Source organism: Paroedura picta, chromosome 11 (genome assembly GCF_049243985.1).
Source record: "Paroedura picta isolate Pp20150507F chromosome 11, Ppicta_v3.0, whole genome shotgun sequence".
In the NCBI taxonomy this organism is placed as follows: Eukaryota; Metazoa; Chordata; class Lepidosauria; order Squamata; family Gekkonidae; genus Paroedura; species Paroedura picta.
The window spans coordinates 3,848,329-3,861,712 of NC_135379.1; the positions used below are offsets into that span (position 1 = coordinate 3,848,329).

At 49.4% G+C, this 13,384-nt stretch overlaps 1 protein-coding gene across 2 annotated transcripts in view; it reads left to right on the top strand.

Annotated features, from left to right (window-relative positions):
- Positions 1 to 12,459, top strand: part of VILL (villin like) — a 36,821-nt gene extending 24,362 nt beyond the window's left edge. For both annotated transcript variants that reach the window (XM_077303065.1, XM_077303067.1), the window contains exons 11-20: positions 145 to 245; positions 947 to 1,084; positions 1,306 to 1,464; positions 1,783 to 1,962; positions 3,504 to 3,649; positions 4,494 to 4,638; positions 4,976 to 5,164; positions 8,476 to 8,544; positions 9,624 to 9,914; positions 10,326 to 12,459. In XM_077303065.1, the coding sequence (XP_077159180.1) occupies positions 145 to 245; positions 947 to 1,084; positions 1,306 to 1,464; positions 1,783 to 1,962; positions 3,504 to 3,649; positions 4,494 to 4,638; positions 4,976 to 5,164; positions 8,476 to 8,544; positions 9,624 to 9,914; positions 10,326 to 10,439 (1,532 nt within the window). In that variant the 3' untranslated portion in view covers positions 10,440 to 12,459. The remainder of the gene's footprint in view (positions 1 to 144; positions 246 to 946; positions 1,085 to 1,305; positions 1,465 to 1,782; positions 1,963 to 3,503; positions 3,650 to 4,493; positions 4,639 to 4,975; positions 5,165 to 8,475; positions 8,545 to 9,623; positions 9,915 to 10,325) is intronic.
- The last annotated feature ends 925 nt before the right edge of the window (positions 12,460 to 13,384 follow it).

Here is a 13,384-nt window from a genome sequence, read left to right on the forward strand (position 1 = left end):
GCAGCTCTAAGAGAACAACTCTGCAGCCCGGGGATTGGTTGGAATTCCCAGGAGACTTACCTGGGACTGACAAACCTAACTAGAGCCCATGTTTTTAATGTGTATTTCACATGGCTAAGGTGTATGTTTGGGTTCTGTTCACAGCCAAAGTGGATCAAGTGAAATTTGACTTTGCTCAACTGCATGCCAGACCAGAGTTGGCTGCTGAGCAGCGCATGGCAGACGATGCCTCTGGGAAAGTGGAGGTGAGTGATATCCCTACTGAGTTGTCAGACACACACACTCCCCCCCCCCAGTGGAGGCAGGGTGTTCCCCACTGCCAGATCCCTCCTCCCTACCACCGATCAGCTGGCTGGAGGGGAAGAACTCACCTCAAAAAAGAGGGAGATCCATCCAATGTGCAGAAATGGGATAGTGTGGGAGGAATGCCCAGGTGGGACACACCCCAACAGGGGGCCAATCATAGCTCAGGGAGTCCAGGATATGACATCATGTCCTGCAGCCATTTTGATTCTGCCATTTTGCACTTTCCTGGGGATGCATTTGTGGTGTTGTCATAGAGTATCTGTTCTGAGGGGATATTTTTGCACAGAAGAAGACAAGACAGTGACCCAGATGGAAAATCACCCAAACTTAGGGTTGCCAGCATGGGAAGGACCTGGAGACTTTAGGGTTGGAGCTGGGAGTGAGCGGGATTTGGGGTGGGGAGAGATCTCCGCAGGATATAATAGAGTTGATCCTCCAGAGGAGCCGTTTTCTCCAAGGGAACTGATCTCTGTAGTCTGGAGATGAGCTGGGATTCTGGAGGACCCCTCCCCCAGGTCCCACCTGGAGGCTGGCAACCCTAGAAAATGAACATCCAGCCTTTTGCACACTTGTTTACAAATGTGCATGTCTCTACACACACACACACACACACACACACGACTGTATGTTTCTTTTCTAGGTGTGGCGGATAGAGAATCTCGAGATGGCCCCCGTTGAACCCAGAACCTATGGCCAGTTCTATGGAGGAGACTGCTACCTGGTCTTGTATACCTACATGAAATCCAACAGACCCCATTACATTATCTACATGTGGCTTGTAAGTAACAGCCAGAGAGCAAGGGACCCCGTTTCACTATTCTCAGGGGCCCTATCTGAAAAAATAGACCCCCAAAGGATTTTAGAGCTTGTTTTTCAGATATGCTTTTAGAACCACTGGCTCAGTTAGCACCAATTCGCTGCCAGACTGACAATGATCTTTCCTGGTGACCCCGTTGGAAGCTCCCAGCGTGTGAGACCTTGCTTCCTCGTCCTCTCCAGGGCCGCCACGCCTCTGCGGACGAAATCACTGCTTGCGCCTTCAACGCCGTGGAACTGGACAGGAAATACGGGGACGAGCCCGTGCAGGTGCGCGTGACGATGGGGAAGGAGCCCCGCCATTTCCTCGCCATCTTCAAAGGAAACGTGATCATTTATGAGGTAAATCTCCACGAGGCCGGGGTGCGAATGGAAACTTTTCATTCCCGGAGCTGAATGCTCTGCCTCTTATAGTTGAAAGCTTTGAGTTGGGAAATACTTGGAGATATTGGGGGTGGAGCCTGAGGAGGGCGGGACTTGGGAAGGGGAGGGACTTCCGTGGGGAATAATGCTATGGAGTCCACCTCCCAAAGTGGCCAATTTTCTTCACGAGGACTGTGGTCTGGGGATCAGTTGTGATTCCAGGGGATCTCCAGGCCCCACCTGGAGGCTGGCATCCTCATTTGTCATCCAGCTTCACAAAGCCTTTCATGTTTCCAGGGAGGCACAAGCCGGGCCCAGAAGAGCGAACCGGAGCCTGCCGTCCGCCTCTTCCAAGTCAGAAGTTCGGGAGAATTCAACACAAAGACCATTGAGGTCCCTCCCCGGGCCTCCTCACTCAACTCCAACGACGTCTTCCTTCTCAAGACCAACCAAGTCTGCTACCTGTGGTGTGGAAAGGTAAAAAAAGGAAACAAATGTTTAAAGCACACACATTCGAGACATCTGTCCTCCCACTAGGAAGGCCAGACAGGAATATGGTGATATAATCTACCTGAGAAATATACATGGGTGGGTGGATGGGTGGTTGGCTAGGTGGGTGACTAGGTGGGTAGATGGGTAGATGGATGGATGGATGGATGGATGGATGGATGGATGGGGATGATGGATGGATGGATGGATGAATGGGGATGGATGGATGGGGATGGATGGATGGATGGATATAGAAATATGGAGTGATAGATGATAGAGACATGGATGGATGGATGGGGATGGATGGATGGATGGGGATGATGGATGGATGGATGGATGAATGGGGATGGATGGATGGGGATGGATGGATGGATATAGAAATATGGAGTGATAGATGATAGAGACATGGATGGATGGATGGATGGATGGATGGGCTGGGTGGATGGATGGATGGATGGATTGTGCAAGTGGTTACTTCAGCTTAAAGCCAACAAACCAAGATTTCATGTGTAGAGTTGACTGACTCAAGTGTCAGGGTGCAATAATCACTTTTATCTGCATTACTTTTAGGGTTGCCAATTCCAGGTTGGGAAATCCCCGGAGATTTGGGGTTAAAGACGGGGAAGGGAGGGAGCCCTGTGGCGTGTAAGGGCACTGGAGTCCACCCTCTAGAGGTGCCCTTTTCTCCAGAGGCACTGGTCTCTGTAGTCTGGAGAAGAGTAGAAATTCCAGGAGATCTCCAGGCCACACCTGAAAATTTGGCAAGCCTAGTTATGCTTGTGTGTGTGTGAGCCAAGACATTTCTAAGCCCTTTCTGGACATACAGTCCCAGTCTATGCCCAGTGTTAATGGCTCGGAATGTCCACTAAAGTGCTAAGATTCATAAAGAACAATGTGTTGTAACTTGAGGACAAGACTGTACAATGGAGGGGGGGGGGGGGAGAATGAACCTCCCCCAGCCTTTCCACTTCTATACCTGACATCCTATCCCTGTGTCTTTTGCTACTTTCTTTTCATAAAAAATAAAATATATATATTATAATAAATAAATAAAAACATTCCTGAAAGGATATGGTTCAGTCTCTCTATACCAGGGGTAGTCAAACTGTGGCCCTCCAGATGTCCATGGACTACAATTCCCAGGAGCCCCTGCCAGCGAATGCTGGCAGGGGCTCATGGGAATTGTAGTCCATGGACATCTGGAGGGCCGCAGTTTGACTACCCCTGCTCTAGACTGTACCACCAAAGAACAAAAGAGAAGCCATGTTGGATCAGGCCAGTGGCTCCTCCAGTCCAACGCTCTGTGTCACACAGTGGCCAAAACCCAGGGGCCATCAGGAGGCCAGAACACCAAAAGACAGGAGACAGTACTAGCAAGATCGAACAGAGGACTCAAAATAATGTCAATCCCTTTATAAAGACTACTCTTCTGTTCTTCCGGGTCTGGGTTCCTTGATGCGTAAGACCACGAGCTTTTTCTTTCTTTGCACCGACTGGTGACAGTTTCGTGTCTTATCCTCCCTCCCCAGGGCTGCAGTGGGGACGAGCGAGAGATGGCCAAGACCGTGGCCGACATTGTCTCCAAACGGGACAAGCAGACCGTTCTGGAGGGTCAGGAGCCAGCGGAGTTCTGGTTGGCTCTCGGAGGCAAAGCCCCCTACGCCAGCGACAAGAGGTGAGATTGGAGGGCGGAAGGAAGGGGGAGAGGCTGAGAATCTGCTCAGCATGCTGAAGTTCCCGGGTTCCTGCGGTTGGTGGATACGGCAAGGCAGGCAGAATATTCATCGTTACAATGTGAAAATCTTCAAGGACTGCCTATTTCCCGTTTTCCTTGCTGCTGATCAGAGCCTAACCAACTCTATCTCAGCCCCACATATTCCGGCATGTCCGTAATCCAAATCCCCCCTTCCTTATTTTGCAGTTTAAAAAATTGCTATGGAAACCTCCGTACATTGCATCTAGTTTAATCTTGAAGAAGAGAATCATAAATCAATCTTCCTTTTAAAGAAATCTGTTCTAAATATTTAGAATTGTGGGCAAAAATCTGATTTAAATATATTATTTAGAATTGTGGGCAAAAATCTGATCTCAATATATTATTTAGAATTCCAGGCATTTGCCCAACCAAGCAGCTTGCTTTTGTGACAATGGTCTTAAAATGTTCAATTTTGTTTTACGATTTCTCTCTGCTCCTTTTTTTTTTCAAAAGGATTGCGACAAAATTTGGTACAAATGTTGCCATTTGATACTAATGTTGCCATTAAAACCGACACCTGGTTTTCGGCAGCCGCTGCATACAAAAAATGGTTAGAAATGGTAAGACAGAAATTTTCCAGAGGGAAAAAGTAGGCGGAACAGAGAATGCTTTTCTCAGCCATGCGTGAAAATTCAGAGGCGAAAAATACGATTTCTGCTTTCCCCGGTGCCCTTTGGAAGCCTGACCCCTTGTGGCGAGATTCAGTATAGGCCGTGAGAAAGGAATATCATTCTCTCCTCTTCCTTCCTGTTCTCGGATCCAGGTTCCAAGACACGGCCCCGAACTACCAGCCCCGCTTATTCGAGTGCTCGAATCAGACGGGACGGTTCATCATGACGGAGATTGTGGATTTCTGCCAAGATGACTTGGACGAAGATGACGTCATGCTGCTAGACACTTGGGAAGAGGTGGGCCAGCCCTTGGCAAAGGAGTTCCCCACGCCCGCCCTTTGGCTAGCCCAGATTTTCTTTTCTTCTTTTGTGAATGCAAAACAGCATCCCAGATTTAACCGCATTGCTCAGGAGAATCAGGGACTGTAAAACAGCAATTTCCCCCCCTCCCTGGGCCAGCCTTTTCCAACTTAATTTGTCTTCAAGGTGCCCCTGGGCTCCAACATAGTTTCCCAGATGTGTGGTTTCGTCAGAAAGCAAGGCTGCCGGCTAGTGGTGAAGTTGTTGCCTTCCTTTCCTCCCAGTAGACCAATATGGTGCCTCCTTTCTCCCCCGATCTCCCATATCCCTTTAGATTTTCCTTTGGATCGGCAAGGCCGCCAACAATTACGAAAAGAGCGAATCCATTTCTTCGGCCAAGGAGTACCTGAAGAGCCACCCGGCCGGAAGGGACGTAGCGACCCCCATCATCATGGTCAAGCAAGGGCACGAGCCCCTCAACTTCACCGGCTGGTTCGCCGCCTGGGACCCGTACAAGTGGAGCGTGAGTAGCCACGGTGCTCGCCTCTCCTTGGAGGGCGGCCCCGATCCAGCAGCAAAGCTGCCGTTTGCGGGGCAGAAATCCCAGGCATCTCCCGTTAAAAGGATCTCTTGAGCAGGGCTTGCAACGAAGCCCTTCCAGGGAGATTCTCCCTGTCTTTGCCACTCCGCCCCGTAAGCAACAAACATCACCGATCTGTCAGATGTTAACGCTAATTGGTGATGTCAAGAACGAATGGGCAAAACTCTGACATCGAAAGTCACAATGCCCGAAAACCAGAGGGAGAACATTGGACTCTCCCAGGACTTCCAGAGGACCTACAGCCACTCTGTAGGGTTTTCTTTTTTTTTTTTTTATAATGATTTTTTTTATTTTCATAAAGATAGAAATATAATCATCATTTAAGAATATACGACCCCACATTGACTCCACAGTGATATAAACTTTTGCCCAAAACTCTAAGAGCCATGAGTCTAAGAGCCATCCACATTTCCACTACATTAAAAAAAAAGGCCTGTTTAGATAGTATGAGTTTTGGCCCTGTATCAATACCCTGATGAAGGGAGAGGAAAGTAGGGCTTTGCCTTAAAGATGTACAAAGAAAAAAAAATTACAAAAGGATTTCATAATTTCTCCTTATCCTTAATACAGATACATCTACAAACCATTTATACTTGACCCATTCTAAGAGCCATCCTGACAGGTATAAGTTGAGAGCTTTGCATTTTCTACAGATCAATATGAGCTTTGGCCCTATAACAATACACCAATAAAAAAAAATAATAATAAGGGGGGAAAGCCCCATTTTATATTTCCAACGCTAACGATTATATTACCTATATGCCTACTAAGAAAAAGAAACAAGAGAAAAAAAAGGCACTGCTTCCCCTTTTTCATAAAAATAGCAATGTAGGATACAGTATATGTTGTTAATACAGAGAATAATAAGATTTCCAGGTTTAGATTAAATGCTTAACATTAAACATAGAACAATATAAGCTTTCAGTCTTCTATAGCTTCTCCTTATCCTTGGTTCTGATACATCTACAAAACAATTTATGCTTGACCCATTCTAAGAACCATCCTGACAGATATATTTTCAGATTTAAGTTGAAAGCTTAACATTAAACATTTTCTACAAGTCAGTGTAGGCTTTAGTCCTAGGACAATACCCTAATAGAAGAAAGAAAAAATAAGGGGGGGGAACCCCATTTTACATTTTCAGCACTAATGATTATATTACCTATATGCCTACAAAAGAAAAGAGACAAAAAAAAAAACAAGAGAGAAAGAGACACTGCTTCCCCTTTTTCATAAAAATGGAAATATAGAATACAGTATAACATTAAACATAAAACAATATGAGCTTTCGGTCTTCTTAAGGGGGTCTCATCTCGAGGCTTGCTACATCTTGTCGTTCCCGTAAAATTATATTCTGTCCCATTGGCCTTTGGCGTAGAAAGTGCAGTTGTACTCTTTCCCGCAGAATATGCATCGATAAATCTTGAGGCCGTTGCACCTCCTGGATCAATACAATTTTCCCCCCAGAGAGATCCTTTAAATCGGTTACTTTCACTGCAGATCCATATTTCTTTTGATTGATTTTTGTACACTGTTGCTTTGAGATGGCTGTATGTTAACGCTAATTGGTGATGTCAAGAACGAATGGGCAAAACTCTGACATCGAAAGTCACAATGCCCGAAAACCAGAGGGAGAACATTGGACTCTCCCAGGACTTCCAGAGGACCTACAGCCACTCTGTAGGGTTTTCAAAGCCAGGCGTAAACAGAGGGGGTTTGCCATGGAGTGGAATTCACTGCCGCAAGAGGTGGTGGCCACGGAGACCAGCTTCAAGAGGAGACTGAATAGACAACTGGAGTACAGTGGAGGCCCATTAATCTCTTAATTTACAAAGAGAGCCAGTTTGGTGTAGTGGTTAGGAGTGCGGACTTCTAATCTGGCATGCCGGGTTCGATTCTGCACTCCCCCACATGCAGCCAGCTGGGTGACCTTGGGCTCGCCACGGCACTGATAAAACTGTTCTGACCGGGCAGTGATATCAGGGCTCTCTCAGCCTCACCCACCCCACAGGGTGTCTGTTGTGGGGAGAGGAATGGGAATGTGACTGTAAGCCACTTTGAGCCTCCTTCGGGTAGGGAAAAGCGGCATATAAGAACCAACTCTTCTTCTTCTTCTTCTTAATGGCTCATAGCCCCAAGGTCTAGCTGGAACACTCTGTCTGGTGGCAGGGATGCTCCATCTTCTTGGTGCTTGTGTGGCTGGAGGGCTTCTGAAGTTCTGGTGCTGCTGGTGGACCGCCTGATGGCCCCTGGGTTTGGGCCACTGCGCAATCTATTTATTTGGTATTTATTTATTATATTTAGATACCGCCCTCCCCTGAGGCTCAGAGTGGTTTACATGAAACATAGAAAATAGGTCATGGAACTTAGTTTTCCATAACAACAGCTCTAATATTAACATTAATAACATTGATAGCTTTAACTGGTGAACTGGTGCAAACAGGTCCAGGGCAGAAAGCATAGATGGGAGGGAGGGAGGGAGGGAGGGAGGGGGCAGGGGCCCTGTGGATGTTGCTGGTTTCGCTCGGTCTCAGCCAAATGCCTGGTGGAAGAGCTCCCGTAGAACTGATCCGGGAGCTCATTCCACCAGGAGGGGGCCAGGAAAGACATGGTTCTGGCCCCGGTTGAGGCTGGGTGAGCTTCTTTAGGGCCAGGGATCATTAGCTGGTTGTTGGCGGCGGAGTGTCAAGCTCTTTGATTTAGAGCAGGAGTAGTCAACCTGTGGTCCTCCAGATGTTCATGGTCTACAATTCCCACGAGCCCCTGCCAGCGTTTGCTGGCAGGGGCTCCTGGGAATTGTAGTCCATGAACATCTGGAGGACCACAGGTTGACTACCCCTGATTTAGAGTGCTGAACTGGATGGGCCATTGGTTCGATCCAACATGGAGACCCTTCTGTTCATCGCCTGCCTCTGCCCAGCCACCCGGGCATTCTTGGTGGGCTCCCATCGCGTTGCTAACCAGGCTGGACACTGATTAGCCCTGGCTGGTCCTTGGATGAGAGACCCCCAAGGAAGTTGGCACGCAGGGGCAGGCCACGGTGAAGCACCTCTGTTCCGCTCTGGCCCTGAAAACCCTACGAGGTCCCAGTAAGTCACCCACAAATTCATGGCACTTCTCACGATCACCAAGGTGGGTGGGTGGGTGGGGGGAGGAGGCTGGGCAGGGAAGATTTCCCAGCTTGTCTGAAGGTTTCTCCTCACGCATCTGATCGTCGCTTTCCTTCCCCTCAGGATGGCAAGTCGTATGAAGAGATGAAGAGCACCTTAGGAGATGTGTCAGCCATTTCAGAGATCACTGTGGTGAGTGTCCTTCTGCAGGCGGACGACCTGCCGTCCGCTGGGTTTAATGTCATCCGTTCCATGAGCTTTTTCTTGTACCCTGATTTTCACTATCTGAAGGCGTCTCAAAGTGGCTTATGATCACCTTCCCTTTCCTCTCCCCGCAACAGACACCCTGTGAGGTAGATAGGGCTGAGAGAGCTCTGAGAGAACTGGGACTGGCCGCATGAGGAAAACTGAGGAATCAAACCTGGTTCTCCAGATTAGAGGCCTCCGCTCTTAACTGAGATGGCCAAACTGTGGCTCTCCAGCTGCTGGCAGGGACTCATGGGAATTGTAGTCCATGGGCATCTGGAGAGCCATGGTTTGGCCACCCCTGCCCTACGCCAACCTGGCTTATGTGTTTTATAGAATCATAGAGTCAGGAGGGGCCTCCACGGTCATCTAGTCCAACCCCCTGCAGAATGCAGGAAATTCACAACTACCTGCCCACCCGCAGTGACCCCAATTCCAGGCCCCGATGCTATAGGAAGCCGCCTAGAGCTCTAAAATGAAGAAATACATCTAATAAATGTTTTATAAATAAAACACGACCAGTGTCTTCTGCTGGATTAAGGGGGAGGAGGAGCAAAAGCTGTGTACTGAAGTACTTTGTTTGTACCCTCCATTTCACCCCAATGGGAACTTAAAGCCGCTTGTGACATTCTTCCTTTCTCCAGATCATCCTCACAACGACCCTGTGAGGTAGCTTAGGCTGGGTGTGTATGACCGGCACCAGGCTGGGCCTTGTGACACTGCAGACTGTAATTGGTGTTATGGGTTGGTGAGGGGCTGATCGCTTTGCATGACCTTCTGCAACATTCTCCCCCCCCCCACACACACACCCACAAACACACTTGAAATCTCCTTTCTCGGCATCTTAGCTCTGTGGAGCAGGAAGTGAGAGAGCCAGACCTTGCTGGTTGCTGGGCGACACCTGGCCAAAGTCGGTGGGCCTCTGGGCATGACCAGCAACTCCTTGTGTGTGATTTCCTTCCCCACCTCTCCCCCCATGCCTGAGACATCCCCACATTCCAAAGGCTTTCCTTTTAATGTGGCAGGACCTTAAAAACGCCAACTTGAACAGCAGAAAAGCCAACGACAAGCCGACACCCAACCAAGCTCCTGATTCGACCGGTTCCGGCTTCGGGCAGAGTCCGCAGACTCACCCGCCCCTCGCCCACAACAACAATAGCGGCGGCGGCAGCAGCAACGCAAGCGACGGCACCAACTGCAACAACAACGGCGTCCCTTCGCCGGAGACCCTCGGGAGCGGCACGTATCCTCGAGAGATGCTGATCAACAAGACGGTGGACGAGCTGCCGGAAGGCGTGGACCCCGCCAAGAAAGAGGTAAAGGGGGTTCCTCTGTGGTGACGGAGCTTGCAGGGAAGTTGAATTCTCGGGAGGTGCCAGTTCTGATCCTTTGCCTTTAGGGTTCTAGTCGAGCAGATAATTGTGGATTTACAGTTCGAATGCTCATTTTGGATGGGAGGGTTCTTTCAGCCATGAGAGGGGGAGATAACTGTGGCAGGTGGGTTGTGGGCTCTTCCACGTTCTCATTTCTGTCGCTCGTGTTTCTCTGTAGCTTTGGGTGGCTATTTTCTTTCCTCTCCATGTTCAGCTCCCTCTAGTGGTCTGCTCAGTATTACATCAGTGTATGTCTGGCATTTGTCGAAGTGTGTGAACATCTGCAACAGGGCCTGTCCGGGCGTCTCACTCCCTCCACCTTTCTAAACCTCCCCCCCCCATTTCTTTTCCCAGTACTACCTGTCCAATTCAGATTTCGGCGACATCTTTGGGAAAACCAAGGAGGAATTCTACCAGATGCCCAAGTGGAAGCAACAGAACGAAAAGAAGCAGTACGGACTCTTTTGAGCAAGATCCCCGCGACCGTGTGGAACTAGTTTCGGGAGGAACCCAGCAGGGCCGGAAGGCACGGCGGCTGGTTTGAAAAGCCACCGTGCCCCACCCCGCCCCGCCCCCCACCAAACAAAGAAACGACTTTTTAAAATAATACTCCTGGAATCAGTGCTGTCAAAAAAGCTCGGCAAAATTCCGTTCTTTCCTCCCACCCCTACTGACATTTCCTCCCGGTTTCGTATTATTTATATCTGTGCCAGGGAATTCTGGGAGATTTCTTAACTTTTGGGGGGCTTGGAAATTCCGCATGTGGATTTGAAGGCTGGCTGTATGGCAGGGTAGTGGATTGTTTTTGCCAGTGCTGAGTTGGGAAGCGCCCGGCGGTTTTGGAGGTGGAGCCTAAGGAGGGGCGGGGTTTGGGAGGGGCGGGGCTTCAGTGGGGTAGAATGCCATAAGAGTCCACCTCCCTAAGCAGCCATTTTCTCCATGGGCAACTGATCCTTGTCATTCGGAGATCAGTTGTAATGCCAGGAGTTAACTTCTCCAGGTCCCCCGGAGCCTGATAACCCAGTTCATCTCCCACTCCTTCTAAAAACATGACAAGATGCCAAACGTGGTGCCAGAGAGAACGGCTGTCCCTGTTTCGCCTCCCCCTACTCTGCTCCTACCCGGCACACACCCGGAGCCTTCTGGCTGGCTGTGGTTTGGAATTAAAGGGAGGGTTAGGGAGGACATGGCTTCGGTCCAGCAAAGCAATCCTATTCTCTTTTTTGTTCTTTCGATGGGCTGCCAAGATTTAGAAAATGGGAGGGCACTTAGCGTCAGCCTTGGGGGAAGGGATTAATTGCACTCCGTCTTAATTGCAAGACATTAAGTGGATTGCTTTGGAAGGGGGAGGGGAGGATCTGTCCCTGGCTTCCTTTCAAGAAAAAGAAGAGGAAGAGTTGGCTTTTCTACCCTGCTCTTCACTACCCGAAGGAGTCTCACAGCAGCTTACAAGCACTTCCCCCTTCCTCTCCCCACAACAGGCACCCTGTGAGGGAGGTGAGGCTGAGAGAGCTCTGAGAGAACTGGGATTGACCCAAGGTCATCCAGCTGGCTGCAGGTGGAGGAGGAGTGGGGAATCAAACCCGGCTCTCCAGATTAGAGGCTGCGGCTTTTGACCACTCTTGACCACCAAGCTGGCTCCCACTAATAAGCAGAAAGAGATGGGTCATTGTCATGCCTGAGTTAGATTTCCACACACCTTAGATTTCCACACACTTTTGGTGCATTTTAAAAGCAGGTTTTCCTGTTCCGCACAGCTGCAAAAGCACACTGAAAATGCATTGTCCAAATGGTGCAAAGTATCTCTCTTACTCTTTCTGGGTGCACAGACTCATTTCTCCCCAAAGGGAAATAAATCTCTTGCAGAAACCCAGAACCCAGAAATTCAGTCTATCCAGCCAGTGACTGCTGGCAGCCCAGAACTGCACATTCTGGGGCTTCCGCATTCAAGGTCTTGACTCTCACTTTCCAAGCCCAGAACCGTCTGAGACCCTTTATCTACAGGACCGTCTCTTCCCCTAGACTCCCCAGAGAGTATTAAGATCCAGCAGCCCAAATCTGCTCAGGGTTCTCAGCCCTAAAGAGATAAAATGGGCCTCAGCTACGGCCAGTGCTTTTGAGTCCTGGGCCCTGCCTGAGGGGGACAGGGCCTTCTGTGACCTTAAACAGCTACGCAGAGCTGCAAGACAGAGCTGTTCCCCCAAGCCACTGGATGAGGCTACAAGCAAATGCCAAAAACCCTGGCCTTCCTGCCGGGGAACCCGTCCCACCATCTGACCCCCCTGCCAAGTTCTGACCAACCTCCGAAAGGTTTAATTATTATTGTTATAAGAGCAGACGGTTTTAAAATGCTTTAATGTTTTCATTTAAATTTGTATGATTGTTTCAAAGTCAGTTGTCACCTGCCCTGAGCAAACCAGTAAAGGGCAGGATGCAAATAAAAAAAATTATTATCATTATTAAATAAATCAGTAAGTGATTTATGTCATCTGGACATCTGTGGTCATTCCGGGTGATCTCCCGCCCCCCCCCTGGAGGTTGGTAGCCCCAAGGCCCCACCTGGAGGCAAAATGCCTTAAGGAGGAAGTAATAACCTTGGAACAGGGGTGGCCAAACTGTGGCTCTCCAGATGTCCATGGACTACAATTCCCATGAGTCCATGCCGGCATGGACTCATGGGTATTGTAGTCCATGGACATCTGGAGAGCCACAGTTTGGCCACCCCTGCCTTGGAGGCATCCTACCTCTGGATGTTGGCCCCAGGTTAGGAAGGGGGTTTAGTGGGGTCACGGGTCCCATGCTGAAGCGTCTAGACCAGGGGTAGTCAAACTGCGGCCCTCCAGATGTCCCGATCCTTTTAACCAGAGGTGCCGGGGATTGAACCGGAGACCTTCTGCAAGCCCCACAGATGCTCGCGCACTGAGTCAAGAGTCTCGTCCATCAGAGGAAGAGCCGGTGAGTTTGTGCTGGAGTTTGTGAACTAAAGTTGTTAAGAAAGCGCTGTGAAGGTGTGTGTTTTTCACTCTGCTTTTGAGCTGGCAACGTAGGCAGGGTCCAGTTTGCGGAAGAGAGACCTGGCAACTCAAAGCCAGTGGCTCTTGCGTTCAAATCTCCCCACTCAGGCCAGTCACTCCTGCTGAGTTTAACCTACTTTGCAAGATGGTTGTGAAAATAAATGCAGAGGGGGAAACTATGTATGCTTTTCTTGGGAAGGAGGTGAGTATAAGACGCAGTGGCATACTGCCAGCCTGTAGCAATCCCGCCTCTACCAGTCCAACGCCAGCTCTCTTGCAGCTGCGTTGTGTGCATCATTTTGTGCTGAGACTTCAGCTTCTGGTGAAAGAAATGGAGGTCCATTTCCTTGCCTATCACAAGCCACCCGACCCCTTCACTTCCATGAGCCAGTAGGGCAA